This window comes from Chanodichthys erythropterus, chromosome 2, assembly GCF_024489055.1.
Source record: "Chanodichthys erythropterus isolate Z2021 chromosome 2, ASM2448905v1, whole genome shotgun sequence".
Taxonomy (NCBI): Eukaryota; Metazoa; Chordata; class Actinopteri; order Cypriniformes; family Xenocyprididae; genus Chanodichthys; species Chanodichthys erythropterus.
This window is the reverse complement of record NC_090222.1, coordinates 30,068,135-30,088,460: the sequence shown is the minus strand read 5'-3', so window position 1 is coordinate 30,088,460 and position 20,326 is coordinate 30,068,135. Positions and strand designations below refer to the sequence as shown.

At 36.1% G+C, this 20,326-nt stretch overlaps 2 protein-coding genes across 2 annotated transcripts; one reads left to right on the top strand and one right to left on the bottom strand.

Annotated features, from left to right (window-relative positions):
* The first annotated feature begins 2,171 nt into the window (after nt 1-2,171).
* On the top strand, nt 2,172-14,936 carry ywhabl (tyrosine 3-monooxygenase/tryptophan 5-monooxygenase activation protein, beta polypeptide like). Its single transcript, XM_067409170.1, has 6 exons — nt 2,172-2,294; nt 4,244-4,549; nt 9,789-9,912; nt 13,769-13,932; nt 14,067-14,162; nt 14,700-14,936. The coding sequence occupies exons 2-6, from the start codon at nt 4,256-4,258 to the stop codon at nt 14,757-14,759; spliced, it is 738 nt and encodes a 245-aa protein (XP_067265271.1). The 5' UTR covers nt 2,172-2,294; nt 4,244-4,255; the 3' UTR covers nt 14,760-14,936.
* A 1,833-nt stretch (nt 14,937-16,769) lies between these two features.
* negaly6 (neuromast-expressed gpi-anchored lymphocyte antigen 6) lies at nt 16,770-19,582 on the bottom strand. The gene is made up of 5 exons (XM_067399002.1): nt 19,534-19,582; nt 19,088-19,201; nt 18,849-18,998; nt 18,604-18,714; nt 16,770-16,984 (listed from the first exon to the last, which is right to left on the bottom strand). The coding sequence occupies exons 1-5, from the start codon at nt 19,580-19,582 to the stop codon at nt 16,770-16,772; spliced, it is 639 nt and encodes a 212-aa protein (XP_067255103.1).
* Nucleotides 19,583-20,326: the final 744 nt, after the last annotated feature.

Below are 20,326 nucleotides of genomic sequence, written 5' to 3'. Positions count from 1 at the left end.
TCCTCTTCTACCAAGCAAGCTGTGTATGGCCTGTGTTCTAATTTTGCTTGTGATAGGCTCTACACAGTCCAGATTTCATGCTTTTCCACAAGAAAATAAATCAATTCAACTGCCTAGTTGCAAATACACACACACACACATATATGTTTGTTTTTGTGAATTGTGGGGACATTCCATAGGCGTAATGGTTTTTATACCATACAAACCGTATTTTCTATCTCCCTACACTACCCCTAAACTTAACCATCACAGCAAACTGTGCACATTTTTACTTTGTCACAAAAACTCATTCTGTATGATTTATAAGCCTTTTGAAAAGTGGGGACATGGGGTAATGTCCTCATAAGTCACTCTCTCCTTGTAATATCTATGTCATTATACACATTTGTATCCTGATATGTCACAAAAAAGCACACACATATATACAGTGGGTACGGAAAGTATTCAGACCCCTTTAAATTTTTCACTCTTTATCACTGCAGCCATTTGCTAAAATCATTTAATTTTTTTTTTCCCGCATTAATGTACACACAGCACCCCATATTGACAGAAAAACACAGAATTGTTTACATTTTTGCAGATTTATTAAAAAAGAAAAACTGAAATATCACATGGTCCTAAGTATTCAGACCCTTTGCTGTGACACTCATATATTTAACTCAGGTGCTGTCCATTTCTTCTGATCATCCTTGAGATGGTTCAGTGCAAGATAAATGAAAGCCCGCATGGAGTTTGCTAAAAAACACCTGAAGAACTCCAAGATGATGTCTTGTCCTTCATTTGTCTTGCACTGAGGAGAGGCTTCCGTCGGGCCACTCTGCCATAAAGCCCCGACTGGTGGAGGGCTGCAGTGATGGTTGACTTTCTACAACTTTCTCCCATCTCCCCACTGCATTTCTGGAGCTTAGCCACAGTGATCTTTGGGTTCTTCTTTACCTCTCTCACCAAGGCTCTTCTCCCCCGATAGCTAAGTTCGGTCGGACGGCCAGCTTTAGGAAGGGTTCTGGTTGTCCCAAATGTCTTCCATTTAGGGATTATGGAGGCCACTGTGCTCTTAGGAACCTTAAGTGCAGGAGAAATGCTTTTGTAACCTTGGCCAGATCTGTGCCTTGCCACAATTCTGTCTCTGAGCTCTTCAGGCAGTTCCTTTGACCTCATGATTCTCCTTTGCTCTGACATGCACTGTGAGCTGTAAGGTCTTATATAGACAGGTGTGTGTGGCTTTCCTAATCAAGTCCAATCAGTATAATCAAACACAGCTGGACTCAAATGAAGGTGTAGAACAATCTCAAGGATGATCGGAAGAAATGAACAGCACCTGAGTTAAATATATGAGTGTCACAGCAAAGGGTCTGAATAGGACCATGTGATATTTCAGTTTTTCTTTTTTAATAAATCTGCAAAAATGTCAACAATTTTCTGTCAATATGGGGTGCTGTGTGTACATTAATGAGAAAAAAAAATGAACTTAAATGATTTTAGCAAATGGCTACAATATAACAAAGAGTGAAAAATTTATGGGGGTCTGAATACTTTCCGTACCCACTGTATAAATATATATATATATATATATATATATATATATATATATATATATATATATATATATATATATGATGTATGTATATATGTTCAATTAATGCCACAGCACAAAATTATAAAGTTTGTATAACAAAGAAGTTTCAGTAGCCTTTTCCCTCCAATTGTGACATTTCCCCGAGAAAGATGTCTTCTCAGACATTTAATAGCCTATTCATTCTACATTTTTAATAACACAAATAATTAAGGCAATGAAATATGTGAGTGCTCTCATTACGCAAAATGCATATGCAAACCAATGTTCACAATTGCCATTCATAAGCTATCCAACCATCTTATTCATGTGCACACTTGTAAACAGGGGTCAAACTGACCTATCATGATAATACTACGCAGATAAATTAATATATTTTACGTTCTTTTCGGTGTTACACGTCACATTATAATGACGGAACATAACCTAAACTGATAAACATTGGTGGTATAATTTCATGGAGCGATGGAAGGAAAAGTGGAGGGAAAATGGTGCACCACTGAATCACGAACTGGCTCTCGTCTCGTGCAATCACAGACAACTTGAAGTCAGCCGTCGCCTTGGTTACCTTTGACGTCACATGGCCCAGCCTTGTCTCGGCTCCTGGGGCTGGTCTGATTGGAGGGAAACCCCGTGGATTAGCTCGACCGCCCGTGAGAATCAGCTGTGAGCCGCGGTTAGCTTAGCTCCGACAGGACCATCGTTATTTCCCGACACTCAGGTAAGAGAATATGCTATATCGGCACAAATGCCTGGTGTGTTGGTCCTGTATTCACTGTTGTATTATTTGTGATGAGAAATGAGGTGTAAATGGCGATGGACGATACAAGGCACAAGACTGAGTTGCTGATGCTAACGTGCTGAAAATGAACAATAAGCCTTTGCTTGGCAGATCTAGGCCGCCCCTTTTTGTTTCTTCCTCTTGGTATGTTATCTGGTTTGGACGGGCTTACAGTTAAAATTCATCCATAAAATGTTACGTTTTATGTTTTATATCTTCGTATGATCATCAGTAACAGGTTTCCATATGCGTCCTTGTGTAAAATACTGTTTCAGTGCATTTTTTTGGTGCTGAAACAAGCCGAAGCCTTACACATGTCTGTGTTCTCGGGTTCTGCCTCTATTAATTCAATCAACTGTACTTAGTCCTGCCATGTTAACACATTTAATTGTACATAGTCGAAGATAAATAAGTATATTTACTATTTCGGGATAATTTTAGGCGAGATTTCAACATGCATCTAGTAATCGAGAGACCCGCCAGACAAACGGCGCCGTCCATTTGCTTAATCAGCCTTACCTCCACATAGATAGAGATTGTTGAAATGATTAAAACACAATGACGGTTTTTTGACATTACAGATAGCAGCGGGTTTCTTTGCTGAGGTCAGTCGGCCATGAAGATGGGCAGGGCAGACCTGTCTTCATCATATGGCTTAGCCAACAAGCTAACTTGGTTTATCATGAAGGCTGCGATAAATTATGTTACCATTACATTTTAGCTTGATACATTTACCATACAGAGTACTTGAAGGGGCATCGCTATTGCTTGTGTGCATTTCTCAATGAAATAGGCGTAATAAACAAGTCACAAACCTTTAGTATGGTGTTGCTGGTTAAGCTTTGTGTAGTCAGCAAGTCACTGAAAGCGACAGCGACGTATATTTTGGTCCCTTTGCAACTTCAAAAGAGAGAGTTCACCCAAAATTGTCATCATTCGCTTATTAACATTGTTTCAGACGGACGGACTGACAGCTTCAGTCGCCGTTGACGAATATTGTATTTTTTTTCGATACAATGGAAATGAATGGTGACTGAGGCTGTCTTTCTGCCAAGCATTTCACAAAATAATGGAAGTCGTACTGGTTTGGAACAGTATGAGTTCTAGTAAATGATGACAACATGTTCTTTTTTTGGTGAACTATCCCTTTAAGACATAATATGTAAAGCGCGTGAATGGGTAGCTATGGGAATTGGGCGTGGTTGTCGAGAACAGCACATCCGCATATTTCTTCGCACTGTAATGCGACCCTGGAGGGCAAATACTTATGGCCTAACTTATTTTAAGCTGTGTGCGGGAATGGCACATAGAAGTTTTTTTAATCATATATTTGGATGTTTGCAAAATGCTTTGTGGTTCAAGTCTAAATCCTAAAAATGTATTGTAGATTGTATGTGTTGTATAATGCATGAAAACAGTATTAGGCATGTTATACAACATATTAAGCAATTGATTATATATATATGTACGGTCAGTAGTGGCAGCAGCAGCAGCATTTGGGTATCCTGTTGCCTGTGGCAAACTAATTGATTCCCTGCTATGGAGTTTTTCAGCACTTCCGCAAGGGTGATTGTCCAGATTATTTAGTTTCTATTCTCAGTAGTGGACTTTGCATCAATAATCAATCAATAATCAGACAGATGACACCACTTGAACATCCAAAGGAAGACTAATGTGCAAAGGAAGTCTAAGTGCATAGATTGTTCTTATTCTTATGGATTAAGTTAAGTTCAAGTTCATTCATTACAGTAGATGTGATTTGGTTGAAAGGAACATTTTCACATCTCACTTGATTTTGTGTAACACTAAACCTTGGGGTGGAGTTGTAATTAACCTGTTACACCTAAAATAATTCAGATTGAGTGTCTGATTGAACTATTTCTCTTCAGCACTGAGCAGCCATGGACAAGAGCGAGCTAGTGCAAAAAGCCAAGCTGGCCGAGCAGGCAGAGCGCTATGATGACATGGCAGCCGCTATGAAGTCTGTCACCGAGGGTGACATTGAACTGTCCAACGAGGAACGCAACCTGCTATCGGTGGCTTACAAGAATGTGGTGGGTGCCCGCCGCTCCTCCTGGAGAGTGGTCTCCAGCATCGAGCAGAAGACGGAGGGCAGCGATAAAAAGCAGCAAATGGTCAAGGAATATCGGGAAAAGATCGAGAAGGAGTTGAAGGAGATCTGCAATGACGTACTGGTAAGAGTCTTACAATTGAGATAATCCCAATCTTTTGGATTGCATATCTTACATTCTGACCCAGGGATACACACTATAGACTCCTTTGCTCTTGTCCCTGTTTCTTTATTCCAAGTGCCGGTGGGTAACGTAGGTTGATAATCCTGCTTGCGTTAATTACTCATCATGAGCAAGGCCCTCTTTCAGCCAAGCCTATTAGTCCAGGCCTGATCTCATTTGTTCCAGCGCATGCACAGGTGTCCTTTCCCTGGGACAGTTATTGTAGCCCTCCTTGGATAATGACAGATTTAAGGGGTCAGGGTCTGTTTAACCTCAGGATTCAGTTTTCAGCCTGTAGTTTCATGTAAATTCACTACTTTCTGAAACATTTAGGTAATAAAATGCTCAAACAAACTCTATTAAAATCACTGGAATACATAAAAAGATTTGACAAGACGTTTCAGTGTTCATTTAAACACCATCCTCGGTTATGAAAACACAGAAAGTAACTCTGGCAAATATGCACCTATTATAGTCACATGATTAGCACACATGTAGAAGTCACATGACTGCTAAGTTAATCACATAGTATGCACATGGAGCACACTGATCTCTCCATACAGCGCCGTGGCATCGTTTAGAAAATAGCATTATAGGCGTGGGACAGATGACGCCTCAAACCCCCTCTTCTATTCAATAAGGGACACTCCACCTTCACATGAATCACTTCCTTTACCCTTCTTTCAAACCTACTCTGTCCAGAAACCTCATCTCTAAAAGTAATTGACTCATAATTATGAGTCAGTTATTTGTATGCAGTCCAGTGCTTTTAATAAAGAGTTTGTGTGAACAAGTAGTTTAATATAGATTTGACTTCACAGAATTAAAATTGAATAGACTCTTTGTATCCTTGCCTTACATTGTGCAGAATGTATTTCAGGTTTATTTTTACTTAAAACCAACATGTTTTCATCCGAAATGTATGCATGTGTCATTTAAGAAAAATTAGAGGTTAAACAAGCTATAGCATTTTCCATGATACAGTCTCTGGCTGGTCTAACGCCTGTAAACCAGTATACTTTAAATTTGAGGTCGTACACAGATAGTGAGCTGTGATATTATGAATATATGTTGAAATGTTTCTCTAAATTTAAAGTCAGTGTGAATCCTTGTTGACAATCCATTTTACTTCTGTAATGCGATGGATTTCAGAGTGAAACAATGGTCAGTGTGAATAAAATGTATGAAGAAATGGATCATGAAAAGTTGTCCTTTTCATCCCAAAATGGAGTCAGACTTAATGTACTGAGTAATTAAGTGGCTAAATATCTATTGGTTAGTGGGTTAGTAATACAATGGTAACTTAAGTAAATTATGATTGCTCATCTGTTTTTTTGGCAGTGAATTGAACCTGTGGCAAACCAGTGAGGGATTTGTTACTAGTACATTACAGAAGATATGAATTTTAAGTTCACTTCAGCTCAGTAAGCCATTAGACAAGTCCCCTGAGTAACATGCTCATTCTAAGGATTCGGCCAAAGTGAGAGAGGCGGCTTAATTAGCTTTTAGCAGCTGCTTGGGTGGGAGAGAAGAAGCTATGTAATGAGGTGTGGGAAGTGAAGAGGCCCTCCGGAGAGCATGAGGACGGCTGAACTCCGCAACGTGGCTCTGGACCAAACATGGGCACAGCAGAATGCTTTGACTACAGCTGCTTGTAGAAGTAGGGACTTTTTGTTTGGACAATATTTGTTTTCTTATCTGTCTTCATCACCAGGTTCTGGTGAAGATGAGCTCAAATCACAGGAGAATAAGGGTTTTGGCCAGGTTGTTTGAAGGGAGGGAATGAATTGACTTTGTGTGCACATAGCATGAAAGTGGCTGAAGGCCACAGGGCTCTGTGTTACCATACAGGTTGAGTCACCTCTAATCCCATAATGACAGCAGCTGAGCTCCTGTTTTTGGGCCACTGACCTGTAGCTCTCCACGTTACAGCCAAATGGACTTTTTACCTCCACCACTTCTGCATTTAGGAGAATGAAACGAGACTATGATGTCATGTGAATTCCTACGTATTATGTAACCTAATGTTGCCTTTAGTTCTTTAAAGTCCTTACACCATGTCCTAACCAGGCATGATGGGACATGATTTCAGTGGCAAATTTTTTTTCTTCCCGCAAGAAAAGCAAAAGTGATGTGCAATGCAACAAAATCAAAGCCAATCAGAAAAGTGTATGAACGTGTACCTCTCTGCTTCACACTCACAATGCACAACACATGCCTTTTTATTTCCTTGAGTTTTCTCCAGATGACATCATTTCATGTGGAAGGAGGAATTTGTTATATAATATTTAATTTTTCTGAATGTACTCATTTAGTCTGTTGTTCCCATGTTTAAACCAAGTAAATCCAAATTTTAGTTTTAAGGTTTTTAGGTAAAATGAATCTAGTGATTTATTTATTTTTTTTTATTTTTTTTATTTTTTCTCTCCATGAGTATAGCCATAGAAGCTGGCTTGGCGTTAATAAAAGAAAGAAAAGAAAGTTCCCATGTTTAAAAAATAAAATAAAAAATACAGTGTCACTTTGTGTTGCACCTGATTAGGACTTGAGAAGTTACCATTCCATTTCAGAGAAGTTACCATTGCATGTGAAAATGTTATGAGAAGAGGTTGACCAATTCATCGGTTTTGCGATTAATCGGCACAGATAACGTTTGCTATTGCAAAAATCCATACCAATAGTTTGTCTGTGTTGCGTCCATTGCTAGAGCTGCTGAGCTGCTTGGAATGTTAAGTTTGTTTTAATTCGTTATTCATTTTAAAATCTATCAGTTGATTAATCTGTTATTGGCCAGTGCAGTCCAACCTAGTTATCATTATCTGTAAAATACACTGTTGACCTCTAGTTATGAGAGCTAAATTGTAAAAATTATTGCTCCTCAGTTAAAGCTGCAATATTAATCAAAATAATATAAAAATCACAATATGGATTTGTGTGAATACCAAATCACAAAGTCTTTTAATTAATTAAAAATATTACTGCTTAACTAAATATACCTGCTTATTAATAGTAAGGTAATTACCAGACAAGTTTAGGTATTGGGTAGGATTAAGGGATGTAGAACATGGTCTTGCAGAATAAGGCATTAATATGTGCTTTATAAGCACTAATAAACACGAATATCCTAATCATATGCATGCTAATAAGCAACAAATTCATAGTGAGAATTGGCCCTTTAGCTAAAGCGTTACCCTGTGTTCTTGCATATGAACTGTGAAAATAAAAGTTTGATGGTTAAACATTTTAAAATAAAGAAATTGATACTTATATTAGTAATAAATATTAGTATTGTAACTTTGATTGTAATGTAAAATAAAATTATTCTATTTTTATTTATTATTAATATTATTAGTATTTGTATTATTTTTTTTAACAGTGAAATGTTACAATAGTAATATTTATTTATAGGGATGCACCAATACCAGTATCGGTATCTGACCCAATACTGTGCTTATGTACTCATGTATAGTGTTTGAGTCCTCTGTCCAGACAAAAAAAACATTGACAACCGAAGAAACAGTTAGCATAATGTTCACTCATAGCTGCTGTTCGTGAGTTTATAAAACATGCAGAATGGATTCAGCACACAGATGGGCAAGCTTGTCGAGCGCATCCCTTTTTACAGACATTGCTGTAAAGTTTGTAGTTTGGTCGGATATGTCAATAGCAAAGAAAGTAAAATGAGTAACATATTAAGGTACTAATGTTAACTGACGGTAAAGAGAGAATGAACAGAAGTAACAAAAGCTTTAAAATTACCTGGCATAATTAGGCATGAAAATAACTGAAGGAAATATCTATTTGCTAAACGAATTAAGCCAACTAATTTGATTCACATTTTTTTGGTTTCTCTACCCAATATTTTAAAAAATTACACATGCAGTGAATAAACAGGTGTCGGTACTCTGTATCGGCAAGTACCAAAAATGGTATTTGACTCATTCTGGAAAAAGTGATATCGGTGCATCCCTATTTATATATCTATTTTTATTTTATGGTTTCAAAGTGTGTGAGCTATGCTTTATACATCACTACACTATTGACAATAGACAATGGACCTTTTTCCCCCCAAAACATTTCACTGAAATTTCGCCAGTAGGAGCACTCATTCAAAAGATTTACATTTGTACCATTTAATATGGAAGAGGAAGTGAGTGACTTTTGGCAGACAAGTCACTGTCTACACATCAAATAAAAAAATCTAACTGCTCAGCTGACACAAGCCGCTGTGATCTCTCATCCTCTCTCATCTAGACTTGAGAAAAATTATGGGTTGGTGTTTATGCATAATTGGGTATATGTCAGGATAAAGAGCTACATAATACAATGATGCTCTGATGCTATGCATTGCTTCCCACCATTGAAAGCACAAGTAGGTCATTGGTTCATCAGTGACATGTGACTTAACAAGGTTAAATGATTCATTTGAGTTGGAAAGCCTAAACGGTTCTTCTGGTTATGGAGATCTGATTCTTTTGCACCTAAAAAGTACTATAATTTTGACATTTGATGTAATCAAGGTCAGAAAACAATGAGATCCTTAAAGATAAACAGTACTTAAAAACCTTGACAATCAATTAAATCCAATAAAATTTCCTTCATTAAGGTGGTTTGTTAGGGCATCATTGGAGAGTTTATGGATACTTGTATTGCAGTGATGACCCTGTGGTTCTGTTCAGGGTGGCAACAATCAGGCCAGTCGTATTGCGAACAAGCCCAGCAAGCTCAATGACCTAGATCCACAAGCACTAGCTCACACGGCATAGTCAATTTTCCCGTTCTCCCCTTCCCCCCTCCCTGCAATAGTAAGTCTCGGAAGCATCTGTGAAACTGCAGTCCTGCCACAAGCCTTTGGGCCTCTGTCACTCCTGAAGGCGATCCAAGGTTGTTGTTGTTTTAAAGGGCCTAGAATGCTGAAATTCTAGAAACCACATTGTTGGGACTAAGTGATCATTTACTGAAAATGGCATCCCGGTACTGGACACATTTTGCCATGATAGGTTTCACCTGGGCCTCTTTTCGCAACAGCATGTCGTCAAACGAGTTTTGCAGAACTCTATCTTATCTGTTCATCTCTTTACTATGGTTGACTTTTGTTCCACTCAGGACAACTTCCCCCTTTACTTCAGACATGCTGATAACAGGACGTGAAACTGTTTGACAAAGCGCTAATATTGTTTTTCCGTTTTGTCTGTCGTAGGTTCTTCTGGACAAGTATCTCATCCCCAAGGCGACCCCGGCTGAAAGTAAAGTCTTCTATCTGAAAATGAAAGGCGATTACTATCGTTACTTAGCGGAGGTGGCTCTGGGAGAGGAGAAAAACTGTAAGCCATTCTGTTAAGTCTATCCTTAATTTTGCAGGGATAGTTTACTAAAAGGGTTCATCAAAAATTCATTATTTACTTACCCAGATGTCATTTCAAATCTGAATGACTACTTCTGTGGAACACTAAAAAAAGATCAATTGTTTTTTTTTTTGTTTTTTTTTATCCATACAGTGAAAGTCAATGGAAGTCCAGTGGTTGTGGACTTCATTATTCCACAAAATAGATTATTTTGTGTTCAATAAAATGCTAGATTGTCTTTTAAAATTTAAGTGAGTTTTGCAGTGAGTTTAGTTGATTAAAATTTACTAGGTGGGCTAGCACCTCTTGGAGCTCCTTATATCATTAAATCCTGTTAACAATGTCAGATGATGTTAGCTAGTTAATCGTGTAGGCGTTTGAACAATGCTGCATGGCTCTCAAAGCTGCGGTAGTGACTAGTCTCCACCACATGCCCATGAACATACTAACTTCTGCTAAAAATGTAGCGTTTCCGCAAACCGTTGACACGAAGCCAAGCTTGAGAGGAAGTAAGGGGGTGGAAATCTCTAAAGAGGATCTGTTTTGGGGGTGTTGAGCAGTTGTGGGCCATTCATAAACTTTGGCTCACACAATGAATAATTCAGTAGCAATTGTATCACATTTTTGGCTCAAAATATACTACCATTCGAAAAAAAAATGAAAACTATAATTCAGCAAGCATGCATTGATTTGTTAAAAAGTGAAAGTGTTTTATTTTACCAAAAAAAAAAGATTCCTGAAAAATGTTTTCCACACAAATATTAAGCATCACAACCGTATTCAACATATTAGTATTAAGATGATTATAATAAGAAATGTTTCTTGATAATTAGCATATAAGATTGAATTTTAAAGAATCATGTTATTTTTAAATTGTATGTATTTCACAATATTACTGTTTACTGTATTTTTGATAAAATAAATACATGCTTTTTATTAAAATAACCCCATTCAAAAGTATGTGAACCATTGATTCTCAATACTGTGTGTGGATACCTGATGATCCACGACTGTTTTTTTTGTTTGTTTTTTTTGTGATGGTTCTTCATGAGTCTCTTGTTTGTCTTGAGCAGTTAAACTGAGCTCTGTTCTTCAGAAAAATCCTCCAGCTCCTGCAGATTCTTCAGTTTTCAAGCATTTTTGCATATTTGAACCCTTTCCAGCAGTGACTGAATGATTTTGAGATCTGTGTTTTCATACTCAGGACAACTGAGGGACTCAAACACAACTATTAAAAAATGTTCAAACATTCACTGATGCTCCAGAAGGAAACACGATGCATTAAGAGTCGGGGTGTGAGAACTTTTTTTGAACAGGATGAAGATGTCACAATTTTTCTTATTTTGTTTAAATATCATTGTTTTTCATTTAGTACTGCCTTTCTGAAGCAACAGAAGATACTTGCATGTTTCCCGGCAGAAAAATTAAGTACAATTTACCTTGATATTTGAATTCAAAAGTTTTCACCCTTCGGCTCTTAATGCATCGTGTTTCCTTCTGGAGCATCAGTGAATGTTTGAACCTTTTTTAATAGTTGAGTTTGAGTCCCTCAGTTGTCCTCATCATTCAGTCACTGCTGGAAAGGGTTCAAATATGCAAAAATGCTTGAAAACTGATGAATCTGCAGGAGCTGCAGGATTTTTCTGAAGAACAGAGCTCAGTTTAACTGCTCAGGACAAACAAGAGACTCATGAACAACCATCAAAAAACAAAAAAACGTGGAAGGATGGATCATCAGGTAACCACACACAATATTGAGAATCAATGGTTCACATGGTTCACATACTTATGAATGGGGTTATTTAATAAATTTGAATGAAAGTGTAGGTAAATGTCACCGACCCCAATTTTTTTTTCGATAGTAGTACACTAATTACCAGACATCATATTATCTAACTTTGTTCACAAGCTGGTTCTATTTAGAGCAGATTCTATATAAACCTTAAAATGGTTGGCTCTCCATTGTCTGTCATGGTAGAGTCAGAAAGGAACAGGGTCTCTGCATAACAGGAAGACTCTTACGGCTGCCTTCCTGTGCCAGGAGGTTGACAAACTCTCAGGGCGTAGGATTCAGTTATGGGAAAGAGGGAGAGAAAATAAAATAAAAGGAGGGTCTTTAGGTCCAAAGAGGAAACGGTTAGTGGTCTGATTTCCTTCCTTCATTGGAACAGGTGCGGACATGTGAGTCTATCCACCTTACTGAATGAATGAGAGCCTGTGAGTGGGTGGAGCTCCAGTACTGCTTCACAGCTTGTCAGATTCCTGTTCCATCTTAAGAAGGAAATGGAATATAATTCCCTTTGTTGTTGTTTTTTTTTTTTTATTCTTTTGTTTGGGAGTCTCACTGACAAGATCTAAAGGATTGGTTCACCTTCAAATGAAAATGACCCCAAGCTTTACTCACCCTCAAGCCTTCCTTGGTGTATATGACTTTCTTCTTTCTGATGAACACAATCAGAGAAATATTAATAAATATCCTGATGCATCCGAGCTTTATAATGACAGTAATGTGCCACCAAACGAGTATGAGCTGAAGAAAGTGTCTCATCCACATCCATCCATCATAAACATATTCCATGTGGCTCCGGAGGGTTAATAAAGCCCTTCTGAAGTTATTCTTCAAAAAGCTTACGCTGTACGTCCTACGCCTTCCTTATTCAACTCACAGAACTGACGCGACACCAGTTCTGTTTTTTCTGTAATTTGAATATGGAAGGCGGTCTGGCGGAAGCTACATATTTTACTTCATAACTTGTTAAACTTCGCTTCAGAAGGCCTTTATTAACCCTCTGGAGCCGTGTGGAATAGGTTTATGATGGATGGAGACACCTTCTTCAGCTCATACTCGTTTGGTGGCGCATTACTGCCATTATAAAGCTCGGATTTGTCAGGATATTTATTAATATTTCTCAGATTGCCTTCTTCAGAAAGAAGAAAGTCATATGCATCTAGGATGGATTGAGGGTGAAATAAAGCTTGGGGTCATTTTCATTTGAAAGTGAACTAATCCTTTAATACAGATCCTTACAACTCAACAATAATAATAATAATAAAAAGTTAAACCTTAACAATATTAATAGTTTTGAGTGAGGAAAAATTGAAAGTTCATACATTATTCAAACAGTGTGAAATCATATACCTAATTCTATGTTAGAAACGCAGTCTGAAGATCTTGAGGTTTATAAGGAGCTTTGTGTCCACTAGCAGCAGAGACGATCAAAACGGTTAAGTCATGGGCAGCACATGCTAAAAGTAGGGCAAAGACTTGCCTTTTGCGGAGGGAATGGATCTAAAAATGCATTGTTTATTCATAACCTGAAAGCCACATTTAAAATGGCAGATTGCAAAATTATTTGATTTAAATAATTATAGAATTAAAATTATAATTTTAAACCGTTTCTTTGTTTGGATTATCAGAATAGCTAACAATGACAGTTTCTTATTTTCAGAACCTTATTTTTAAATCCCTTAGTGCAAAGCTTTGTAACACACTTTATTACTTAATCATACCAACTTCAAAGATTGTTCTTTAACGCCCTCTAGTGGAAAAATGTAATTTCACTGGTTTAGGGCAGGAAATGTTCGTCAACTGAAAATACTTTTTCCTCTTTTGCTATAATTGTTAAATATTTCATTGTTCAAATATTTAATTATTCAATTCTAAATCAAATATTTATTATATTTGCACAATTGTAAGTTTTTATTGCGATACAAACATTGCAAACATAATATTACCAGTTAAGCTGTTTATTCTTTAAGCTGAAACATTTTTTTAATGATCAAATCCTGAATACATGCAACTACATTCATACACTTTTCCTCTCTGCATCTCCAGCTATCATTGCCAATTCACAGGAGGCCTACAGGGATGCCTTTGAAATCAGCAAGGCGGAGATGCAGCCCACACACCCCATTCGTCTGGGCCTTGCGCTCAACTTCTCTGTATTTTACTACGAGATTCTCAACTCGCCCGAGCAGGCCTGCAAGCTTGCCAAAACGGTAAGGTTAACACACACCCACAAGCACACAGGCTAATGAGCAAAAATATTAGTGTTACCAACAATTATATTGTGAATACAGAATATACTCGTATACATCACTCATCTTGTTTTTGGTTAATCTTTTTCTCCCAGGCTTTTGATGAGGCCATTGCAGAGCTTGATTCACTGAATGAAGAATCGTACAAAGACAGCACATTGATCATGCAGCTACTGCGGGACAACTTGACAGTGAGTTATCTTTAGTAGCAGGTTAAATTAAAATAATATGTTAATGCATGTGTGTTATGTGATATATAATATTTAATATCTTATCGGCCATAATAATGTAAATGTCTTTGAATTATGTTCATTAGTTTAAAAAACAATACAATTAAATTGCACATCAGTATTTGCTATTTTATTTTATAGGGACAGTATTAAAAACAAATTTAGCTTTAGACTGGACTATAAATAAATGTAAAAACATAAATTTAGCCTAAGACAATAAGTAACTATTAAAAATAATAAATAGAAACGATTATAAATGACAAAGTACACATTTTTCTTATTTCTTCTTAGTAGACCTATACATGTTTGCACTAGATATTAATTTATTATTGTTAAAAGTAGCAAGTTGCAGTCAAATTTATATAACTTGTATCAAATTTTATTTTAAATAATTTATTCAGTATTTTATTGAATGGACAACCCTACTTTACATTCTCTTAATAGAAGCAGGTGTTTAAGTGTTCATGACTAACTAGTCTCCTCTTCTCCTTTTTTCAGCTGTGGACTTCAGATAACCAGGGCGACGGCGAAGACACCGAGGAGGGCCGGGAAAACTGAGTCTCGCTCCGTCCATCCTTCCCGTTATTCACCTGCCATCGTTCCAGCTCACCATCAACACTGAGACCACCTCATCGTCGACTTCTGTCTCTTTTAGTTCTTTTACTCTCGCGCCTTCCTTGCTTTCTTCCTTCCATGTCATTGTGGGTTTTTTTCTAAGGATTTGTGTAACGGGAGGTGGGTGGGAGGGGTTAAATAGGGGCGGGTGGGCGTTGGGATGCGGTTGGGATGGGGGACTGGGAGGGGGATGAGGTTTGTCTGCTGTTAACCTTGTTTTCTCTGTGGGGAGCTCTAGGTTTTCGCATTAGCGTGGAAGAATGCGGGTGAGGGCAAGTTCTCAGCTCATGCAAAGTTGCAAGTCAAACCCTTTTGTTATTCGTATACTGTATGTAAATCTCTGTCAAGGAGTCTGTGCATTTGTCATGGTCATTACGTACACCTGCGGTTTAGCGTCTGCATTATAAACAGCCCTTGTCTTCGAGTAGAGGTGGGGATAGCAGTGCTAGTCTTTAGCTAGGAAAGAAGCAACGGCAGCGTCACACGTCAAAATAGTGAGCTGCCAGCTCGCACGTCATGTAAAGTGATGGGCAAAAAAAGGTTACATTCCATTTATTGTCACTTTCAAGTTTCTTATTCCAGGAATTTGGTGTCCTGCAAATGGCATTTACTTCTTCTCTGTTAATTACGAGGTATAGAGGACCCTAAGAACAAAGAGCACATAAGCTTGATACTGTTACTGTATGACTGTACAAGCAGCGCAGTAGGAAATACTAGTGTGGTTAAATTTTCCAATAATGGTTTATTTTGTTTTTCCTTTTTCCATTCATTTCTTTTGATACTTGCCTAATTTGCATGTGGCTATGAAGTAGTTAATATGGGGAGGAAAGGGAGTACTGTCGGGCTGGCTAGCTTTGTGTCATGTCTCTGGAATTTTCATACAGAACACCCAAGCATAAATGTTATTTGGAGGGAAAATATGTAATTTCATGTAAGTGGATTAAAAAAAATAATTTAACACAATGTTTGTACTATGTGGTGTTTTTTTTTTTTTTTCTGACCGAATTAAGATTTGTATTCAAATTAAGAGGAATGCATTCTGTGCATGCTAAAATATAAATTTAACCTAAAAATAATCTTCTGGCCAAATAGTTTAAGAAATGCAGTTACTTGCCATATTGCTGATCAAAAGTTTGGGGTCATTAAGATTGTATTTTAAAATAAAATATAACATTTTTATTCAGCAAGGATGCATTAAATTGATAAAAAGTGACAGTCTTTGTTACCAAAAAAAAAAAATCACTGAGAAAAAAAAAATGGCTGAAAATTCAGCTTTGTCATCATAGGAATAAATTACATTTTAAAATAAATTAGAAAAGAGTTAGTTTAATTGTAATAATCCATAATATCACTGTTTATACTGTATTTTTGATTGGATAACATTGGAAAATCTCACCCAAAGTTTGGAAAGACAGTGTGTGTGCATATATATATTAATATAAGCAAAAGCCCAAAAAAGAGGTATAACACTAAGATGTTTTGAGATGATCAGATTTCATTTCCGTTGTCCAAGACAGAGACCCAAGGCGTAAAAAATTTGTGCAACAATATATTAGTGTATTGAAACTTGATTCCATTTAGGAAAATCTACACCCTCTTGAAAGGAAAATATCACTGTTACACACCAGTTTCTGAGGAACAGGTTCTAAACAAAGATGTGCTAATTAAAAATATATATATCAGAAAAGTACAATAAAGTTACTGGCCATTTGTTTTTGTGAATATTACAAGAGAGCCAAAACATCTAAATGAAAATTTCAGTAGGCTATATACAAAAAGAACTTATAATAATAACACCAATCCTATACTTGTTAGGATCGGGCATTAACAACATATATTTAGATTAGCATTTGTAATTAACCGTTATAACTAACATATAAGAATGTTGGTTGTATTTTTTTTATTTATTAGTAGAATTAAGGCCTCAGAGAGCATCATGACACAACTGAAAGCTCAAAATGTCATCTGTATGATGGCATACATCAGAAGCCCCAGCTGAAACCAGCGGCTCGGAGTGACGGATTGAGCGCTGTTACAGAGATGTCCTTCACAGCAGTTCAGGTCCACCGATGATGAACTGGACTGGCCGATCTGGGTGGGCAGGTCACCCCTACAGAAACTTATGGTTGCACATCCTTTCATTATCAGCGTCTGTCCATCAGTATTGACTGTTGAAAAAACAATTGGAAAAATGAAGGGCATTAAAGAGTATCACACGGTTATTTTGTTACTTTAAGAAGAATCAATGTTGTGTTATAATCAATCCTGTCAACAACAATGACACAAAAGAGTCTTATTTGGGACAGTGAGCCTTTGAAAAATAAAGTTTCATTGCCTGCAGTGGTGAGCAGAGGCAACATTCTCCTATGACATGTCGATTATGTCAGAAATACCCTTCAGCTCATATTATATCTCATATTTAACCAACTTTAAAAAAAAACAAAACAAAACAAAAAAAAAAAATATAACCTTAGTTGTCTAATGCAGTCTGATGTGCACTACCTTTCAAAATTTTGGGGTTAAGATTTTTCTAATGTTTTTTTTAAAGAACTGATCAAAAATACAATAAAATAGAATATTGTGAAATAGTACAATTTAAAATAACTTTTCGATTTTTTCGAATATTTTAATTTTCACAAGATCATTCAGAAAGCTTTGCTGATTTGGTGCTCAAGAATCATTTCATTCATGGCTAAAAAATGTGCTCCTTAATTTTTGTAAAAACTTGTAAATTCTGTCAGGATTCTTGAATTGGAAGTTCAAATATATATATTTAAATATATATTTAAATATATAATTTATATATTGGTCAAATTTCAAATGTCTTACTTAATCATTTGAATGCATCAATGTTAAAAAAAATCTTGCTGATCCCAATCTTTTGAATGGTGATGTATAATGTATAAACAAATTCTTATTTTATATATGTATATATATATTAAGGGGAGACACTACAGGCAAAACAAAAAATTTTGAGATTTTGCACTTTTTGGCTTTTCATAGTGTTTTTTTTTTTTCAGACTGGTGGAAAGAAAACATCCAAAATACACTTTTAAATGTATATTTTGTAGCACTTTATCTATTTGCGTCTATAGATTCCAATTACAGTAAATATCTTTAAAGGCCATTTTCTCAAAATGAGTTTTTTCTCCTGTTCTGAGTCAGAAATCTCCACTTCAGCAGAACTTACATACACCAAACTTTACAGTTTTATTCCTATCTATATTCTGAAGGTTTTTACAGAGGGATTTGTTGATATATAATTTGCCAGATTTTATACAACATTTTATTCCTAAAACAATGGTGAAAATATATATTTTTTTCTGGCTGTTGATAGTATTTTCTGATTTATGGAGTGATAAAAAGAGATATCCAAAATTCTCTCTGTACAAACCTTTGAATTTAATATGTCCAAAAAATTAAATGAGAATTTTGAACCTGACGTCATCCAATATTCAGATTTTTGTTCTAGAAATGTATGCAAATTAGCACATATTTAATGAGATAATGCCTCATTTGCATATTTAAACATAACATTTTAGAAAACTTGTAATACATAAATGTTTGCAATTTTTAATGTAATCAATCACCTGGGGTAGTATGGTGATATCTATTAGTTAATTTTTTACCCTATTCACCTGGGGTGTCTCGCCTTAATAATTATTTATTGTTAAATATTTTCTTTATAACAGTGAAATGAGTTCAGTAACTCAGTCCCTCTCAGTTCTGTTTATTCAGACTGTGACTGTTTTCTCACTATACTCTCTTGTCTTGTGTTTTATCTTACCTGTAGCCTTGATACAATGATCTTCATCATTAGCACAAGGTAAAGCTGATGAGCAGTCTTCTCCATTGCAGGTGTAGCAATCCATTCCATTTGGGATACGTTTGGGTGGTTCTATGAAATATGCAAATTAAAGCAACAAAATATGCTGTACTCCATTGGAAGTCATGTCTGATAGGAGTTCTTTGAATGAAGTATGGATATTTTCTTGACAAATAATAATATTGTTCTTGTTGTGTTAAACGTACCTGGTTCGCTTTGGTTATTATTGCACAGGTTAGTGCCGCAGCACTGATTGTTCATGAATATTTGAGTAATTCCAAAGTTTACAGAGGCAGTCCCGCATTGTTGAACTACAGAGCAGTTCTTCATAACCATGTCAGCCAATTTGTTGTTTCCTACAGTTTACATTGGACACATTTTTAAAACACAAAAGAGAAGATACACTGAATTTCAGTTAAAATATTCAGTCTGTTACAAAACTTACCTTTGTACGATGTGGTTTTCATGGTCCCACACTGACCCATGGGACACTCCACTTTAATTTCAGTGCATTTAGTTGATGTCTCAGGAATGCACTGATAGCAGGTTAAGGCATTTACTGAAATTGAACAAGTCTAAATAAATCTTTAAGCACTGCAATTATAAAAAATAAATAAACATTTAAAAATAAAATGCTCTTTTAGAAAAGTCTGGTCAAAGCATATCATTTCGGAAAATATGGTATAATGCAAAGTGAATCTTAAAGAAATACATTATTGATATTTATGTCTACTACATTGATTTAGTTCAGTAACCCTTAATTTCATCTATAAAGTCCCTGTTTTAAAAAAGTTCTCACATATTGCAGGACAGCAAAGCCTATGAAAGATTATTACACATAGTACTAAATACTAAAGTGTGTGTGTGTGCGTAAAAAAATCCACCAATTACCTTTGTAGAAAAGTGTACTCATGAGAATACAGAGGACAGACAGTGCCATTTTGATTTGAGCTCAGACTGAGATAAGAAGGGAGGGACAGGAGACTACATCCCTCAGAAACATGAAACATGCTGAAACTGATACTATACCTCAAAAAAAAAAAAAAAAAAAAAAAAGTGTTAATAATAAGTGTTGCCAACGTGTATACAAAGATAAAGTTCCTACAGTGAATCTGAAGTCTTGAAACATGTTGGTTTATTGATAGATACTGGTATGATAATGTATGGCTAATGTAAGAATGGCTGTTTTTATGGGTTATTTTATGTTTTTAATGCATAGGATAGAGAATAACAGGAAAGAAGTGGGAGAAAAGAATGGAATATGATCATGGTGTGACTCATCCGTCCCTGTGGGAAAAGCCTATGTTCTTTACCTGCACTGAGTATAATGTTAGTGTGTTGTAGTAATATGGTATATGCAGCTTGTCATTTTTACAGACTGTAGAAATGAGGTAATATTAACTGAAAATGAATGCTGCAAGGGGCAGTATTGTGTAAACAAAAAATATTATTGTACATATAGTTAAATTTAATATGCCATTAAACAAAACATGTAAGCAGAGTAAATTTTGATCAGAACAATCATCACAAATACAATTCTGTCTATTACAGGATATATATGTATATATTATATGTTTTATATGTTTTAATACTTTTCATTTTCAATGCACTACAGCCAGCAGTGCAGCAACCTTTTGTTTTCTTTCTTTCTTTTTCTTTCTTTCTTTCTTTCTTTCTTTCTTTC